Here is a 20,154-nt window from a genome sequence, read left to right as displayed (position 1 = left end):
GCGTCTGCGGCGGAGAAAGACCCCGATAGTCGTCATTTCTCTGCCAGCCTCTTTAAACTACTCGGACCTCTCTGAGATTTCTTAACCCTTTTCTTCGGAGGTTAGAGAGCAAAAGTAGGCAGGTAAGGAGTCTGGCGTTTTAGTTTCCGCTTCCTGTGGCAAAGGGCAAGCGGAATGTAAACACGGGGCCGCGGCAGTGGTTATCAGGTAATTGGGGCTAGAGGTTGGCGGGGAAGCCGGGGGAAGAGGAGGAAGACGAGGCGAGTGGGTGTTGTGGTTGGGGAGAAGGGGGCTTCAGGAGTCAAGAGGGGGTCCCGTTAGAGGGGTAGCAGGGCCGGGCGGCAATGTCGGCCCTGCCTCACCGCCGCCTGGGCTGTTGCGCGCGGGCGCGGCGGCCGGCGACGTGGACCTTCCCGCGGCCGGGAGCAAGCTGCGCCCACTCTCGGCCGGGCCGAGGTCGGGGGCCCGTGGCGGCTCCGGCCAACTGGCGGCGAGGGCCGGGGCGGGCTTCATGAAGGAAAAGTCGCCGATTCAGCTCTCTCTTGAAGTAGCATTCTTGGATAACTCGTTTTCTGGGTTCCTCACCTCTGAATACGTCTCCACCCGGAAGGATGCGGCGGCGACTTCCTGTGTCCACACAGTGTTTTTTTGCCCTGAGTCCTGCATCCTCGGACCCGGTCAGGAATGACATTTTACTCACCCACAGGCTTTCTCCTTCTCCTGGTTGAGCAAGATGTAAAGCTGCCAACTTATTGAGCGCCTACTACACGGGTCACGGCTGGTGAAAGAAATCAGAATAGAACGTCATTATTTAGAATTTTTATGGCACTCATTAAATATAATTATATATAAAATGTTTTTGAGTTTTTTGGGTTTCATGAGTTTAACATGAAACCTGTATGATTGTGACTTATTCATATGGTTTCTTATCCTGGTGAAAAAAATGTTAAGGCTAGGGTGTTGGTACCTTGTATATCTAGCTATAGATTTAGGAAAACCTCCTTTTGTAAATTATAATTTTATGTTCAGATAACCTTAAAGAAACGATAATTTCATACTATTTATCTTTAAAGAACAGCTTTATTTAGGTAAAATTGATGTCTCATGCAGTTCACCCATTTCAAGGATATATGGTTCTTACTATGGTTCTCAGTTGTGTCACCAATTATAGAACATTTTAATCACATGAAATGGAAATTCTAAAATCATTAATAGGCCTTTCCCATCATCTCCCCTCAGCAGCAGTTAAGATATCCAGATCAAATCGAAGTGTTCAATGTTCCCTGGGGAAGGTATTTCACATATTCCAGGACTCACTCCTCTTTTTAAGCCTGGTTAACTTTTATCTTTTAAAATATAAAGTTCTCTATAAATACTCAAGTGTCCGTTCTCAAATATCATGACATCCTTTGATTACTTTTGGTTATACTTTCATTGTTTCAAGACATTTTTGAAGAAAATATAAAACTGTGGTAATGGCTTTGAATGAATAAAAGATTCATGCTTTTATCCTCTAGGCCCTTGATACTGTTCAGTGTTTCTACTTATTCTTTATTGTATCTTTCCTAATCCCCATAGTGACTACTTCAGATCTTTTCATTTTTTCTCAAGACTTAGATCCATTTATTTTTATTCTACTTTGAGCAAACGACTGTCTCCCATTTCCTTGAGAAAAATGTATCGTGGGGAACATGAAATTCTTTTTCTTTTTCCTCCATCTCTGAACTCTCCTATAGGTTTCACTCAGTATTAGCTTCTCTTTTGCAAGATATGTTTTCTTGTTCCTCTCTTCAAGGTGAATCTTGTCAATTTCTTGTGTCTTCAGCCCTCCTATAATTTTAGAGCTTTATTCTGTCCTGACCTCTCCAGCCTTTGACTTTGAGGAATTAGTGGGAGAGAGTGACAAACATTTGAGGAAACAAGTTGTGGCTTTTTCATACACAATTGAGAATTGTGTCCTCAGTATTATAACGGTGGTTTGGGTTAGAAGATAGGAGTGGTAATGGGAGTCCGATTGATCCAAAAATTTGGAAAAATATCTGAAACTGTCACTTTGGATCTACCTTTTTCCTTTCCTCCCCTTCATATCCCCTGCTCCTAATAATCAACAGATTAACCAGTGATTTTTAAGGTAATTTGCCCGCAGTAAGCATGCCAGGTTTCTGTTACTATTAGTAGAGCTATTACACTGCCTGGTGCTCTACATTACTAATATAGAAACAGAGCTCTGTGTGGAAACTTGAAACTGGAAAACTTAATCATCATCCTTGTTAACCTTTCGGACAGTCATAAATGTATGACTTCTTTCTTATCTTGCCTTTTTCATATCTTGTGAGGCCCTCCTAAGAATCCATCCCTCAGGTTTTCTTCTCTGTGCCTCTGGACTTGTGACCCATACTAACCACACTTCTGTATTCAGCCATTTCTTGGTTCTTCCCTTAGGATATGTATAGTCATGTTCAGACATCGAAAACTCATTCTCCCATGTCGTGATGGGTCTGGGGAAAAGTTTACATTGTCCTAGCATGATTTATAATCCATCACTTCTCCAGGTTTTTCTAAAAATCTGTGTTCCTATGTAAAATGTGTTTCACTTATATCAGCTTGTGCATTTCATTGGCACTTTCTCATATTCAGTAGAACTTAGTCCCAGGACCCACAATTTTCTTACCCCTTCAATGCTACTATTATTTAGGGCTTTTCCATGTGAACGATCTCACAGCTATGCTCATCTTTTTTTCCCTTTCTTTAGTGATTACTTTCACTTCACCCAAATGTGGCAAGGTTAAAGATCTTCACATCTATCTGCTAGAACTTACTTGTTTACTGTTTCATTTCTTTCCTTCCTTTACTCTTAAAATGCCTATTCCTTGATCCTATCATATTATTTAATTTTTTTTCGTGATACTGGGAATCAAACCTAGGACTTTGTGTATGCTAGGAAAGGACTCTACCACTGAACGATGTCTTAGTCCTTTTAAAAAAATTCTCAGTTTTGAGGCAGAGTTTTGCTAAATTGTTTAGACTGGCCTCAAACTTACAATCCTTCTGCCTCAGTCCTCCTAAGCAGGCATGTGCCACTGCTCCTGACTTCTTTAATCAATTCAAAGAGCACTTGGTGCATTTTTTCCCCCTGTCCCTCTATTTGGTCAATCAGTTCACCTAATCTCCTTGGGGTTATAAACTTCTGTAAAAATGGAATGAAAGCTTACATACTCTTCTCCAGTGCTTGTTGTATAAAAAATTTATATACAATCCGAAGGATTCTTCAGTATCTTGAAGTCCATCTGTGCAACTAGTAAATTGTGGGATCCCTTATTAATCCCCTCTTTAAACAAATACTTGTTGAATGCATCTAGTATTTTCTTTAACTTTATTCTTTAGTTTTGCTTTCATATCCCTTACATTTGCATTATTGCAGATTTACAAAAGCAGTTTAACTTCTCTTATTTTTTTGATTTGCCCAATAGGTCTGTGAGTTAAGTCATTTATAAGCTTATATCTTTTAAACTATATTTGTTTTAAAAAATTTTGATATATATGAAAGGAGAGAAAAGTACTCCTATGTACTTATCACTCAGCTTCATTAGTTATTAATTCAAAGCAGTCTTATTTCATTGATATCTTCCTCTCTACTGAACTCTGCACCCCAATGATTACTTTGAAACAATTTTTTAGATATTGTATAATTTTATATGAAATATTTCTGTAATTTCTAAAAGACAAGGGTTCTTTTTATAAATATGATCATAATAGTGTTATCATACCTAAAATATAGCAGTAATTTTTTAATGTTGTTCAATATCAAATCAATTTTCTTATCTTTTTTGTCATAAGAGGGTTTTTTTTTTTTTTTTTTTAACTCTTGGCTTTTTTGAACCAGGAGTAGAAAAAAATGTACACATTATGTATGTCTTTTAAATTTCTCAATCTAGGGGTTACTGCCTTCCTTCATCTTTCTGGCAGTTAATGTCTTGAAGAAACCAGTTTTTTGGGGGGGGGGACACTGGGGGTTGAACTCAGGGACACTCAACCACTGAGCCACATCCCCAGCCCTATTTTGTATTTTATTTAGAGACAGGGTCTCACTGAGTTGCTCAGCACCTCTTTGTTGCTGAGGCTGGCTTTAAACTCGAGATCCTTCTGCCTCAGCCTCCTGAACCTGGGGGATTACAGGTATGCGCCACTGTATGTGCCACTGCACCCAGCTAGAAACCAGTTTTGCTTCTCTTGAGTTTCTGTTTTCTGCTGCTTGTGTCTCTGATGTATTACTCAAGTATGCTTAACTGTATCCATATGTTTTTATAAACTTTCTTAGAGGGCTGATGTGATTGAGGATTAGTTTTTGCAGACCTGCTTTCTGGATGGTGTGCTGCTTCCATTAAGAGTTGCAGTAATGTGTAATGTCCAGTTGTCTTTCTAGGTGATGTTAGCAGCCCTTGATGATCATTGCCCAGATCTACTAATTGAGAATTGAAAACTGGTGATAGTCTAAGCCTGCTACTCTTTATTCACCTGTTAGTTGGAATATTTTTATAAAAGGCTAAGGTTGAATTTCATAATTTTTCTTTGTAATTTTCCAGCATGGCTTCCTTTGGATGGAAGAGGAAAATTGGTGAGAAGGTCTCCAAGGCCACTTCACAGCAATTTGAAGCTGAAGCTGCTGATGAGAAAGATGTAGTTGAGAATGATGAAGGAAACTGGCTTCATGCCATTAAACGTAGGAAAGAAATTCTCCTTGAAGGCTGTACTGAGAAAAGTAAACAGCTGAAGGATGAAGGAGCCAATTTGGCTGAAAATAAAAGGTACGTTTTGGAAATTTTCTTATGGTGCAATTTGTTTCACTCCCAGTCTGTTTTGTTGTCAGTAATGGAACAAAGAGTTACAAATTCTGTAAATTCATGTTTTTTTTTTTCATTTTTTATTAGTTGCACATGACAATACAATGTTTAAACCTTTTTTATTTTATTTTTTTAAAAAAATCTTACTTTATTTGTTTTTTTAAGATACACATGACAGTAGAATATATTTTGGCATATTATACATACATGAAGTATAACTTATTCTAATTAGGATCCTATTCTTGTGGTTATACATGATGTGAAGTTACCCTGGTTGTGTATTCAAATACAAGGATAGGAAAGTTATGTCTGATTAATTCTACTGTCATTCCTGTTCTCCTACCTGCTCCCTTCTCTTTATCCCGCTTTTTCTATTCCAGTGGACTTCTATTCTCCTCCCCACCCTCCCTTGTTGTTGATTAGCTTCCACGTATCAGAAAGCAGATTCTGCCCTTGGTTTTCTAGGACTGGCTTACTTCACTTAGTATGATAGTCTTCAGTACCATCCATTTACTGGCAAATGCCATAATTTCATTATTTTTATGAGTAAGTAATATTCCATTGTTTATATGTACTACATTTTATTTATCCATTCATCTGTCGAAAGACACCTAGGTTGGTAACATAGCTAGGCTATTGTGAACTGAGCTGCTATAAACATTGATGTGGCTGTGTCCAAAACAAAACAAAACAAAACAAAAACACCCTACAACAAGAACAATGAAAAACTTTTAGGTGTTACACTGAAAAAAGAAGATATTTCAAAGTGATATAAACATTCCCATTTTCTGGGGGAAATGAAAGTTTGTAAAAATTGTCTTCAGGATGCTTATAATGTCTGCTTTACTATCATTCTTTTGTTCTATATTAATAGAAGTAAATGCTAAGTGAAATGTAATCCAATTTATTGGTTAGTAGAAGATGGTTTAATCTCTGAAAACTTTTCCTTATGATGTTATGTAAAGTCAGGCATTTCCCAAACAGTTTTGAGGGAATATACGTTTAAAAATAATACTTAGTTTTCATTTATCATTTACATACTGTATCTTTTAGTAAATATGACATGGTGTGCAGGAATTTGATAATAACTGCATTTATTCATAACCCTTCTTGAGTTAAGCTCTTATACTTCTCCTGTATGTGCCTGCTTTTTTTCTCCTTTGCTGTTTCTTAAGTACTTTTTACCTTTCACTTGTTAGATTATTCAGTGGGAATGAAGGTCATTCTAACACACAAATCAGTGGGGAAAAGATAAATTGTTTAGTAGAGTGTTGAGACGTGACTTATGGATGAGTACAGACCAGTTTTTTATTTGGTTGTTTCTCTGAACCTGTCACTTAATTCCATCCTTTGTTGTGTATATTTCTTATAAATTGAAAGTTAGGTGGAGATACTTGATTTAGAGTTTCCATTTTTTAGCAAGAATATGTTATAGGTAATGTTTTTGCTTTATATTGCTTCATATTGGGAGAGAAAGCATAAAGTTGCCCTCTATTAGAGCAGCCATTGGAAAGACATTGTAATCCTTTCTGTTTGTTGTGTTTGACATCTGTTGAGAGGCATATTTTTATAAAAATATTTTTTCCTTTTTAAAATTTTCAGTCCTAGGGAACAAATCTTAAGTCATTAGTCTTTAGTGAAGCAAATATATTAGGAAAATTGTACTTAACAGTATTAGAGACCTAGGGGTGTAGCTCAGTGGTAGAGTGCTTACCTAGCATATACTAGGCCCTGTGTTTGATCCCTAGCAAAAAAAGAAAAGCAGTATAAGAACTGTTGATAAATTTACACTAAGTATATGCTTTTTAGAAGCTACACCACACACACACACACACACACACACACACACACACCTAGTAGGAGTAGTATCTGATTTTTTTTTTTTTTCCAAATACTAGGAATTGAACCCAGGGCCTTTTGCATTTTATAAGCATGTACTCTACTTCTGAGCTATATATCCTTAGCCCTGGGAGAAGTATCTGAGACAGGCCTCTGAATACTGTTCATATAAACATGTAAAATCAGGCTTGTGTGTTGTTGACTGGTATCTGACATGTGGTAGTGAAGAGTTTGAGAAATTGGGGGGGGGGAATGAAGTAATATTTAGGAAGAAACACCTTTTTTAATTTATTTTTTTAGTTTTCAATAGATCTTTTTGTTTTATTTATTTATATGTGGTGCTGAGGATTGAACCCAGGGCCTCACCATACCAAGCAAGTGCTCTACCACTGAGCCACAACCCTAGCCCAGGAAGAAACACTTTTTAAAAAAAAAATATTTTTAGTTGTAGATGGACACAATACCTTTATTTTATTTATATGGGGTGCTGAGGATTGAACCCAGTGCCTCAATGTGCTAAGCAAGCACTCTACCACTGAGCCACCATCCCTTTCCAAAAAAGAAACACTTTTTTCTTTCTATTTTTTCAGAGTTACAAGAGTAGTTATAAGATTCCTTGTCAATCATTTTTTTCATTAATGAGTTACTGAGTTGAGGAACCGACACACTTGTTTCTAGTTCTGTTTTTCATTTTGATTCTAGGATAGTTTTAAATTATACTTTAATATAAAACAAATCAGTGCATAAAGTGTAATATATTAGCATCTCAAATTGAAAATGAAGGGTAGTAGTCAAGATCTGTGAACATCTTAACAGCCTAATGTTAGATTGTGAATTCTCATTTGTGGCATGTTAAACATAAAAAGTTTTCTTTTATAGAACGTTGCAAAATTATGGCACACATCTTTAATCCTAGTGACTGGGGAGGCTGAGGCATGAGGATCACAAGTTCTAGGCTAGCCTGTGCAACTTAGGCCCTAAGCAACTTAGTAAGACCCTGTCTCAAAGTAAAAAAAAAGAGCTGGGGATGTAGCTTAGTGGCAGAGCATCCCTGGGTTCAGTCCCAAGTAAGCAAAAAATAACTATAAAATCGGCTGTTCTGTCATAGAAGAAAACCAAATGTAAATTTTCCACAGTTATGAAATCAATTTTATAATATCCATAAAACATCTTAAGAAATTCCTGTAAATGCCTGTTAAAAGTTCATTAATGTTGTTTTTGCCTTTTCTCTAAACCACACGAGTATGTATGTACAAGGGAAAAGCTATTAAATTATTGCCATGGGATTCCTTCTGAATTTCCTGTGGTAGTGGAGAGATATCAACTTTGTAGATAAACAAAGGAACTTTTCTGCCTGGGTGTTGTAATATTGAGCCATTTCACTAAAATCAGCTGGATTGGATGCTTTGTTTTGAATGGAGAACACTGTGGGGTGATTAATTTTTTGCTCTTTACCTTTTGTTTTGGAGTTATATATACACAGCTTTGGAGAAATAACTAAACAGAATTAAAGGAATCTAGTGAAATTTAGTAGTTCAGCTATTCTAATCCAAACAAAAATAGGAATAATAGTTTAAAAATGCTAATGAGAATATTAAAGTTGACTAAAAGTAATATGAGAAGGAATAGTGAAATTAAATAAAAAAAAAATAAAACAGCCCATCAAATCAGCTTCATTTAACCACTGTCAATTTTACTACATTTTAGCCATGTTGGCTTTCTTCCTCATTTTGTCAGTGCAGCTCTTACACAACTTTGTGTTGTGACTCTGCAAAACTCTCTTGTATTTTCTGATGTCTGTTTTCCTGTTCTTCAGATCTCTGCTCACATGTCATGTTCTTGGTAAGCTCTTCCTGATTAGCCAGTTTAAAATGGCACCCTCAGGCTCACTCTTGCTCCATAATATCATCGTGTTTTATTTTCTTTTAGTATTTCTCCCTATTTAAAATGACCTCATATGCTTATTTAGCTATTTGTTTTTTTTTTTTTTAGAGAGAATTTCAATATTTATTTTTTACTTCTTGGCGGACACAACATCTTTGTTTGTATGTGGTGCTGAGGATCGAACCCGGGCCGCACGCATGCCATGCGAGCGCGCTACCGCTTGAGCCACATCCCCAGCCCTTAGCTATTTGTTTGTATGTTATTTTTCCTCTGTAGAAATGTAAGCTTTAGGACGGTGAGCACTTTATCTGACATATTGTTCTGTATCTTCAGCTCTTAGAGTAAGTGGTGCCACTTATTATTAAGCCTGAAGTAAATATTTATAAAACTGTCATTATATGGCTATTTTTTGAAGAATAGGTTTTTGTGAGCTATCGTTGACTGTTTTTTATCTATAGAATATACATTTTTACTCCAAATTAGGATACTGTATTCTGGGAATATTTTTATTTATTTTTTAATTTTTTTAATTTAAATTTTTTAAAAATATTTTTTAGTTTTACGTGGACACAATATCTTTATTTTGTTTTTATGTGGTGCTGAGAATTGAACCCAGTGTCTCACGCATGCTAGGCGAGCGCGCTACCACTTGAGCCACATCCCCAGCCCCTGGAAATATGTCTTAATTTATACCATAACCACAAAAGTCCTTTGGGAACAGAATTTTCCTACCTCCATTCTGCATTTTCCTACCTCCATTCTCCATTCTCTGAGAATATGGCACTTGAGAGTAATTGTGCTATTTTTAGTCTCATTCCTTTTCCCATAACCCCCAAACTCCTCAGTCCCCCATCTTCTGAGTTATTTTATGGAAGAAGCCTTTATTTATATAATAGGAAAATAACAATTTTAGAGTATAGTGATTAAGGATTTGGCCTTAGAGATACATTGCCTTTTTTTTTTTTTTTCTAGTTCTGACAGTTTCTAGCTTTATAATATTAGGCAAGTTATCCAGTCTATGTTTAGGTTTCCGTTTCTGCCAAAAATTACATAACTTCACAATGTTATGCTAATGAAATTAAATTGTGTATATGATGTATTTAGTATGATGCCTGTTACATAGTTAATACTCCATAAATATTAGCCATTAGTATTACTATTAATATATAATAATGCCACTGTTTTAATCTCAATTGGTTTGTGTCCTTGACTAAATATTTTTTTTTCATTTGCAGTATTATTTGCTTCATGGAATTCTTGTGAGGTTGAAATCCAATAATGAATAAAAAAATACTTTAAAAACTAGGTATGGCCTTCCACTTGAAATCATGAAAGAGTATCTAGTAGTAGAGCTGGATGGTGTTTTTTTGCATAAAAGATATAAAATAAATGCTTTCAAACACTGGATGAGAGTGGGCTTAGGACTTTGATTTTTAAAAATTTTTTTTTTAATATTTATTTTTTAAGTTTTAGGTGGACACAATATCTTTATTTTACATTTTTGTGGTGCTGAGGATTGAACCCAGTGCCTCATGTATGCTAGGCGAGCGTGCTACCACTGAGCCACAACCCCAGACCAGGACTTTGATTTTTGAGAGAAGGAACACAAAGGAGATGATCCCTGTGAACTCCAGTAATTTCTACTTGAAGGCAATTTCCAGACTATAAATAGCACATCTTGCTTAGTTGAGGAGGTGGAGGATGGAATTTGGAGGGGCTAAGGAAGCTGGAAGTTGTAGAGTTATCTCAGAAGAGTGGTACTTGGAAAAAGCTCCAGAAGTCTTTATGAGGTTCTCTTGAACCTTAGACTATGCAGCTGTGAAGATAATTTCCTAAATGGGCAATATGACTGGGGAATTTTAAGCTGAACAGTTGCCAGAGTTTAAACAGATCAGGAATATATTTAAGCTTCAGCCATCCAGACTATAATGTCTTTATTGGTCACTTGGTTCATTCACTGGAGTCACTAGAGAGGTTATTATGCCTTAGGATAAGATTCCTCTGGTCCTGCCCTAGCAAAGCTTAAAAACGTGTTTTGGAGGCTGAGGCAAGTCAAGCCCAGCATTAGCAATTTATCAAGGCCGAATCTCAAAATAAGGACTGAGGATGTAGTTTATTAGTACTGCACCCCTGGGTCCAATCCTGAATTCAAAACTGAAAACAACACCTACCCCATAATAGGTGCTCAATTTTTTTTTTGCAGTACTCAGATTGAATCCAGAGGTTCTTTTTTTTTTTTTTTTTTAATAATTTTTTTTTTTACTGGTAATAGGGATTGAATCAAGTAACATTCTACCACCAAGCTACATCCCCAACCCTTTTTATTTTATTTTATTTTAAAATTTTGAGAGTCTCACTGAGTTATGGCACTGGCCTTGAACTTGAGATCCTTCTTTGCTGCCTCACCCTCCATAGTAGCTGGGATTACAGGCATGCTGTACTGCACCTAGGGTACCCAGATATTCTTGGCGTGCTAGGCAAATGCTTTTCCACTAAGCTCTGTTTTCAGCCTTAAAAACAGGTTTTAGGGTTCACACTAACACAAAAGTTAACTGCCTGCCATAGCAGAGTCCAGATTTTCCAGTCAGTAGCATAACATTTCAAATATTCAACATCAAATAAAGAATTACTATATATGTCAAAGAGTTCTATACTATATCCCATACATAGGAGAATAGTCAAATAGAAACAAACTCAGAAATAGCATAGATGGGGCTGTGGCTGTGGCTCAGTGGTAGAGCACTTGCCTAGCACGTGTGAGGCACTGGGTTCGATTCTCAGCACCACATGCAAATAAATCAATAAAATAAAGGCCCATCAACATCTTAAAAAAAAAAGGAAAGAAAGAAAGAAATAGCATAGATGATAGAAGTAGTGGATAAAAATGGTAAATGAAGAATGAAATGGAAGAAAAATAAATGGCACATTTAGAGATGAAAATATAATATCTGAAATAAAAAAGTACTGAATTATATTAACAGCTGTGCTAACTGGTGGCTTTTTAAAAGTGGATGCCAAAAGTAGATAAAATTTACAAAGATTTAATTAGGGGAATTGTGTGACAGGAAATGGAGAGGGATCTGGGTATATCTGGGAGAGCTTCCAGACCATGACATTGGTTTAATCTCGTGTAGTAAAGGTGAGATGGAGGGAAAAATGGGTGGAAGCATCATATTGTCGTCCAATCTAATTAAATTTGGGCAAGACCCTAGGTAGTTCTCAAGAATTGTTCATCAGAGGAGTCCCATGCCTTTTAGGAACTTTAGAATTTCTTCTACTTTCAATTAGTGCACAGAACAGTCATGGAATACTTATTCTTGCTACAAATGTGGGCACGGATTTCAGAGTGTAGCATTTGAAGCCACTGGAGGTCTATATGAGATAACAGATTGACATCATTGAAGTTCTGAAAGAAAACTATCAACTTTGATTTCTGTATACCACAAAAATATCTTTTAAAATGAACACAAAATAAGTTTATCAAGCAAAAGCTCAGATAGCTGATTACCAGTAGGCTTGCACTTCAAGAAATGTTAGAAGTTTTTCAAGTGGAAGGAAAATGATTCCAGATAAAAATTTGTTTCTAAACTAAAGAATAGAGGGTGCTAGAGAGGGTAAACATGTAGGTAAGTGAGAAGAAAGGTTTTTTGTTGTTGTTTATTTATTAAATTAATGTTCTTTAAAAAGATAATTGATATTAACAGCAGTATAATTAAAAAATTATAAACTATAAAAGTAAAATGTAATAAGCAAGAAGGGATAAGTGAAATTATGTTGCTTTTAGGCCCTTCTGTTATATGTGAAATGGTATAATATTATTTGATCCTAAATCCTAGAACAACCACTCAAAATAATAGTAAGCACCAATAGTGGAATATAACAAAGCAATTAGAAAGTTAAAAAAAAATTTTTTTAAATTTACAGTAACATCCCCAAACACAAATTGTTAGAAAAAAATTGAGCAAATTCAGCAAATTATGTATAAGAACTATATAATGGAAACAATTAAACATTGTTGAGAGAAATTTAAGAAGATAAATCAACAAATATATTCTGTGGATCAGAAGATTAAATTTTGTTAAGACATCAGTTCTTACCAAACCAAGCTGTGAACTCAGTGTAGTTTCAATCAAAATCCCGGAAAGCTGGTTTTTGTAGTAATTGATAAGCTTAACTTAAAGTTTACATGGAAATGCACAGACTCTAAATTAGTCAAAACAGTTTAGGAAACAAATACGTCTTAGAGAACTTACTTTATTTCAACACATGCTACATTTTTGAATTTGTATCTTTATAGTATTAGTATAAAGAAAGATACATGGATCAGTAAAAAGAATATAAAGTTTAGAAATGACTCTATGTGGTCAGTTGATGAAAAATTAAAACTTCTGGTTATCAAAAAGCTTAATTAAGAAAATGAAAAGTCAGGCCGCGCACTGGGAGAAAATATTTTTAGTACATATATCTGACATAGGATTCATTTCCAGAATATATAAAGAACGCTTATAACCCAGTAAAATGACAAGTTATTCATCTAATGAATGAGTAAAAAGTTTGAACAGATGCTTCACAAAAGAAGAAACATGAGTGACCAAACACACATAAAACTATTCAACATCATTAGTCATAAAGAAATTTCAATTAAAACAACAGTGAGATACTACCACATAGCCCCTAGAATGCTAAAATTGAAAATATTGACAATAGCAAGTATTGGCGAAGATGTAAAACAACTGAAACTTTTATAGGTTGCTTGTGAAAATGTATTACAACTTTGGAAAATAGTCTGGCTGTATATTATAAAATGAAATAATACATCTTACCATACAGACCCACAGTTTTACTTCTAGATATTTACACAGGACAATTGAAAACTTCTATCTACTCAAAGTCGGTCTAACAATGTTTTTAGTAGCTTGATTCATAATGGCCATGAACTGAAACAACCTAAATGTTCACCAACAGGTGAATGGATAATTTGTGATATATCTGTACAGTGGTATAGTATTGAGCTGTAAAAAGAATGATCTGCATATCTCAAAAGCATTACATTGAGGAAAGAAATCAGAAAAAGTACATACTGACTCCATTTATATAAGTATCCTTAAAGACAGATCTAATCTGTAATGACAGAAAGAAGATCAGTGGTTGTCAATGGCCAGGCATTGGGGTTGGATTTATTGAGAAAGGGCACAGGGAACTCTTTGGGGTTGATAAAAAATGTTCTGTTTTTTGTGATGAATGCTCTTATATTTACATGGGTGTATACATGTGTGAAAAACTCATCAAATGCTGTGCTTAAAGTGGGCACATTTTTTGATATTAAATAGATTATATAGAAGTAAATTTAATTAAAAGAAGTTGAACACTTGTCAAATATAAATGAATTATAACTTTGTTTCGTATCTCTATGTTCAAAATATATATTTTTATGTATTCTGAATTATTTACTTTCTTGTAAGTTGATTGATAAAAGGGACAATTAGGTTCTAGCTTAATTCTGAATGTGACTATTATGTGGTATTATGTTGGTCATGATCATTTACTGCCCTGTCATCCTTCTTCATTACCTCTTGTGTGCACAGACTGGGACAGTGGCTGAAATCTCCAGTGTTGTTGTTTTTTAAACTTAGTCTTTTGTGGGAATTTATTCCTGCTAAGCAGTGTTTGAAGGTTTTAACTTTATTTCTCCTCGGGTTTTTTTGATGAGTTTTCATTTGTGCTTTACATGTATGCAATATAATTTGCTCTATTTCAGTCAGCATTTCTCTTAACTTTTGCACAAGCATACTGTGCAACTGGAAATCGATCTTTCTCATGAGATCCAATATCAGTTTTTAAGTATCTTTCTCTACCAATTTCAACACAAAGTAAACTGAATATGCTTGGAAATTTCACAGACTGCTCCCTGTTGAAATTGTGTTTGACATGTTGTGTCAGAATTCTTAAGATCCTCCTTGAATTTTACAGGGGGAACAGTATGATAAGCAGAAATAATTTTTTTTAAAGAGAGAGAGAGAGAATTTTTAATATTTACTTTTTAGTTATTGGTGGACACAACATCTTTGTTTTGTACGTGGTGCTGAGGATCGAACCTGGGCCTCACGCATGCCAGGCGAGCACGCTACTGCTTGAGCCACATCACCAGCCCCAAGCAGAAATAATTTGAGTTGGATTTTCATTCCCCTGCTCAGTGGTTCTGAGATCTACTGCATCCATTGGTTCCTAGGACTGTGTTCACCTGATGATGTCGAGTACAGAAAATAAACCTGCCACTGTGGCTTAGGAGTCATCTCCCATGGAAGACAGCACTGGCCTTCTGAATGATGGGAGTCATGGGCTCTTTGAAGTGGCTTTCTGGTGTGTTAGACACTCCTGGTAGCTCCTACTCTTCAGTTAGGCAGTACTACTGGGATACAGCATCTGACAGACAGGTACTCCTTGGGCTGTCCTGTATTGTGCCACTGGATCCTTCAATACAATGCAGAAATAATAAATCACCGTCTGCACATAAATAGCCTTATTAATGACATCATTATTCACCTGACCCATCTTTCTGAAGATGGTACTTTCCTTGTCTGAAGCATAAGGTGAAGTCATCTGGATTTCAAGAGAATCAGTGATTAACAGTATCTTGATCAGTCTTCGAAAAATGGGGGTAAGCAAGTAAGCTTAAGAGGGTGATGAAGATGGCAGCAGAGATCATGCTATGGGGCTGGGGATGTGGCTCAAGCAGTGGCGTGCTCGCCCAGAATGTGCGGGGCGCTGGGTTTGATCCTCAGCACCACATAAAAGTAAAATAAAGATGATATGTCCACCGAAAACTAAAAAATAAATATTAAAAAAAGATCATTCTCTTCTTTAGAGTGAAGAATATGTAGGCTCCTGGCCACATGGGGCAGGTTAAAGTGGTGAGTGGAGACCAAGGAGAGATAAGGAAACTGAACCATAGCTCCTGGCAGGACTGGGAGTAGTTTTCAGGGTCAAGTGGTACCTCTGAGAAGTTGTTCTCTGTGACCTGCTCACTTCCACTGGGCTAGACACTGCTGCTGTAACCCACCTGCACTCCTATGCTGTCTCCCTTGCTGTCCTCAGTCTTAATCTAGAAACAGAGTTGGGATTTTTGTAGTTGCATATATTCGCAAATCTTGAGTTTGAATCTTAGCTTTTTAACTTAATAACCCAGAAGATATAATAACAATCATGTAACCTTTTTTTAGAAAAGACTGAGGGTTTTTTAAATAAAATAATTGCAGTATTAAGTGCACAAAAGTATGGACTAGTTTTGAATTTGCAGTCCTTAGAGTGGTAGTTAAGGATGCCTCTGGATGAACTACTAGAGAAGTAGATGGAGAGGGAGATTGATCAAAAGAGGAGGGATACATTCTTTTGCCTCCTTGTAATTTTTCCTTCTTTTAAAAATTTCCTTAGCAATTTCTCATTTAGTTTTATTGAGGACTTAGAGAATTACCTTAACACATGAAGTGTCATCTCTTAAGGAGGTTTAGTTGTTGGCACAGTAGGCAAATGCAAAGTCTCCTTCAGTTTCCAATAACACATTATAACTATTCTTAGAAAACTTGGCTTGCAGTTGAGCTATTTTTAAATTCTTCAGTTTTATTTTAATATTATTTATGATATTTTTGTAACAAAAGACAAGTTTACTTTCCTACCCAGCCCCCAATTAATTTTGATGCTTTTTAGAAATGGAGAACAGTGGTTAAAAGGTGTGGATTTTGAATTTAGTTTGCTTCTGTTTAAATCCTAGGTTTATCATTTCTATCTCTGTAAAGTTTGGGCAGCTGTCAACTATTATGTTAGTTTCTAGTTTCCTATTATATAAAATGGGGATACATATCTCATAGAATATTGGAGGATTAAAGAGCAAGTCCGTGTAAAAACATAGCATTACCTAATACCTAGTAAATTTACTTTAGAAATGATATTTTAGGATTTTATGTTATGAGTATATTTTATGTAATAGTATTTTTTATATATATTTTTTAAATAGCTAATTCTAGAATTGTTACTGATTAGGATATAACCTTGTCGAGATAAACATTCACAAGTTGGCATATAAAGTTTCAGCCACTAGATGGTGCTATTTGCTTATATAGCTAAGTGGTCTAATTTTTCTGTTAAAATCAGTGTGTATATGTGTGAAGCAGGAGTATATTTAGAATTTACCACAAATTTTGTCTCTTGCCTATAAAAGTATCTTTGAGGTATTTTAGCTATGTGACACATATTCTACTGATCAGCAGAATCAGTGTATTTATAATGTCAATGATTTTGTGACATTTGTGGAAAAATTGGATGCAAACAGTGGAGGATGCCTTTATTTTCTCACCATCTTATCTTTCAACCTTACTTTATCTGGACCCAAACTATTTGTCCTTTCTCTGTTGTAATGAAATGCTTTGCTCTTATCAAAGGCCCATCCCTCCATTTGTGCACTAGACATGCCACATTCCTTCTTGCTTTCTCAGGAGCATTGATCCTAAAGTTATCCTCTCATTTTTATATCGTGTGTTGCTCCTTGTTTTGACTCCTCCTCATGGGTATACTAACATTTGATAGTAAGATATCTTTGACTGCATGTGCTCTGCCAGTTCTTTGTTCCCCTGTTACTGCAAACTTACATTTTAAAAAAAATATTGTTTTAGTTATAGATGGACACAATATGTTTATTTATTTATTTTTATGTGGTGTTGAGGATCAAACCTAGTGCCTCACACATGCAATGCAGGCGCTCTACCTCTGAGTCACAACCCAGCCCACAAGCTTCCCATTTCTTGATGAATCATCCTGTCTGTTTAAATCAGGTTTTTGTTCCCATTAATTCACTTTTGTGAAGGTTAGCAATGACCTGCATACTATAAAATCCAGTTGTCACTTCTCTGTTCTCATTCATTGCACCTCTCATCATTCAGCATAGTTGACCACTCTCTTCCTAAATACTGCTATCTAATCTTGTGTTAACACAACACTTGGATGCTGCTTCTTTACTTTATTATTTATTACTTATTTAGTTTATTACTTATTTTCTAAATATTAGTCAGCCACAATATTTGGAAAGTATCTTTTATCTTTTTCATATATATTTTTTCCTTTCTTAAATAGTTTCCTACATTTAGTACCCTCTCTGTACTAATGATACCAAATATATGTCTGCACTACTGTCTTTCTACCTGAACTCCAGCCTCTTTAATCTACAATGCTTGCTTTATGCCCACTTGGATGTCTGCAGTATCTCATTCTTAACATGTACAGATCAGAACATTTGATTTTTCTCCCAGACATCTGGTGCTTTCCGGTCTTCCCCACGTCAGTAAAGGCACCATCATTTACCCAGTTACTTAAGCCTGAAAGCTGTGAGTCACCTCTGCTGGTTTATGTGCCATTCCAGAGCTAATGAGCTTCACTTGCTTCTAACTGCCTGCCCTTCTGATAGCTCATGCTGTTCTTATAGCTACAAAGCCCTGTCTGCTGCTACTATCACAGACAAGAGAGCTCCCATATATGATGCTGACTGCCAGTGAAAGACCATCACACCTTGACATTGGTCAGATTAGTTAGACATGTTGAAGTTCCATTGAGCCTGTGTCACATACCCAGAGTTTGTGGGTTAAAGTCTTGTAGAGCAGACTTCAACCAATGGGAGAACAGTGTATGGGAGGGAGCCTGTAGATAAATTTCTTTTCCTTCTTTACTGCCAATGGACTGCTTCCAAGACACAGTGGTTTCATAAGATCTCTCTGAATAAGTTCTTAAAGTTCAGCAATTATCTGTTTGTGGAGCCAGCTTAAGATAGGCCTTGCCTTTATTCTTCTTCCTGCTTTACTCCTCTGTTCCCCTCACTCTTGCTTTGCTGAGATCCTACTCCTTAACAGAATGAGCAATAGGTGTTGACTCGGGTTCTTTTTCCCAAGTAACCCAGTGAAATCATCATCCTGGATACCTTATTGGTTTTTGCTCCTTATGTCCAACCCAAGTTGAATTGACTTCACCTTTTTTGTATTGTGGTGCTGGGGATTGACCCCAGGGCCTTGTGCTGTGAGAGGCAGACACTCTACCAACTGAGCTATATCCCTAGCCTGACTTCATCTTTTCCACATATTCTAAATCTCTTTTTTTCCCCTTCTGTCTTCACCGTAGTTATCTTAATATAATCTCTGGTAATCTTTTATGTAAATTACTTTGGTAGTCCCATAACTGATATCCTTGTGCACATTTTTATACCCATATAGTCCATTCCCCTTCCCTTGGGCCTGAATGGTCATTTAAAAGTGTAAATCAATTCATGTTTCTCTGTTGCATAAAAATTGGATTTGCCATCACATCTACATTAAATCCATATCTATAACGATGGCCTATTTGGTTTCTGTGGTTGTGGCTTTGGACAACCTCTTGGACCTTCCACTTCCCTTCCTCCTCCTATTGCCACCTTTGTTTTATTTCTTTTACTCAAAACATAGTGTGTTTAATTCTGCCTTGGGCTCTTCCTTTTGTTTGGAAAGGAATTTTTCTATATTTTCATGTGACTGACCTCTTTTGTCATTCAGGTTTCAAGTCAGATACCTTCCTAGAGTGACCTTCCTTGACCATTTTGAATAGCCACTTGATCACTGACTATTATATCCTTCCATTTTAAAATTTTTATCATGGCACTTATATTTTGACTGAGTTTATTGTCTTTCTTTCCCTATCCCCTTCCCAGACGCATGTGTTCCAGAAAGTAAGATTCAGAAGAATAACAGGAGTCCTCTACATCTTCTTTAATGCAGTATTCTCAGTCCCTAGAATGCTACCTGGTTCAGAGAACGTGCCCTACAAGTATTTATTAAATGAATAAGCTACTAACTATAAAGACTATTAAATTGGAAGCTGTAATAAATTAGAATTCTAATTGGGAGCAAAGTAGCGAAGTACTCTGACGTTTCTATCTGGTAAATGTGTATGCTATCTAACTTATTTGGCTTATTCACCAGCTGTTCTTTACCTCATTGTAGGGTATTATCTCACCCTGCCCTTATATAATCCCTGGAACTATTCACTTTGCTTCCTTCCTTGTGCTGGTTTAGTTGCATACTGTTAAGGTTGTCTTTAAACTGGCTGAATCAGACTTTGGTCATTTATTAACCACAGTGACTTTAAACCAACTTTTTATCTTTTAATGCTTCCTATCCAACAGCTGCAGTAGGGCTGTGTCTTTTCAGTCTGTTCCAAACTGAAGTTGAATTAAGAGATATGCTGTAGGCATTGTGAGAGACCATTGATTTAGTAGCTGCCAAATTTCCTATGATTCCAAAATGGAGGAACTAAGTGGTACCACCCTTTATTCTTGGCCAAGAGAAGTAAACCAGAGAGACAACTGAGAAATGAGATTGGGGAGAGAATTCAGCAAGCTCATATTAATGAATTTCTTGCTCACTATTTTTTTGTTCTATTGAAAAACAGCTCATTTGTTTCTTTAACTCTTTGTATGCTTCATGGATAACAAAGAACATTTTATTTAGCAGTGCCTTTGCTTACAGTAGTGGTTATGTTTTCAAAATAAAAGCTGTGGAGAGGAGGACATTTTTTCCCC

At 36.1% G+C, this 20,154-nt stretch overlaps 1 protein-coding gene across 3 annotated transcripts in view; it reads left to right on the top strand.

Moving 5' to 3' along the window:
• Positions 1 to 20,154, top strand: part of Ttc33 (tetratricopeptide repeat domain 33) — a 50,417-nt gene continuing 30,263 nt past the window's right edge. The window contains exons 1-2 of one of the 3 annotated variants that reach the window (XM_027936306.2): positions 1 to 122; positions 4,584 to 4,805. In XM_027936306.2, coding sequence (XP_027792107.1) covers positions 4,585 to 4,805 — 221 coding nt within the window. In that variant the 5' untranslated portion in view covers positions 1 to 122; position 4,584. The other 2 variants (XM_027936307.2, XM_071612696.1) reach the window with 2 other exon arrangements.

The sequence above is a fragment of the Marmota flaviventris genome, chromosome 5, assembly GCF_047511675.1.
Source record: "Marmota flaviventris isolate mMarFla1 chromosome 5, mMarFla1.hap1, whole genome shotgun sequence".
Classification (NCBI taxonomy): domain Eukaryota; kingdom Metazoa; phylum Chordata; class Mammalia; order Rodentia; family Sciuridae; genus Marmota; species Marmota flaviventris.
This window is presented reverse-complemented; position numbering and strand designations above follow the sequence as displayed.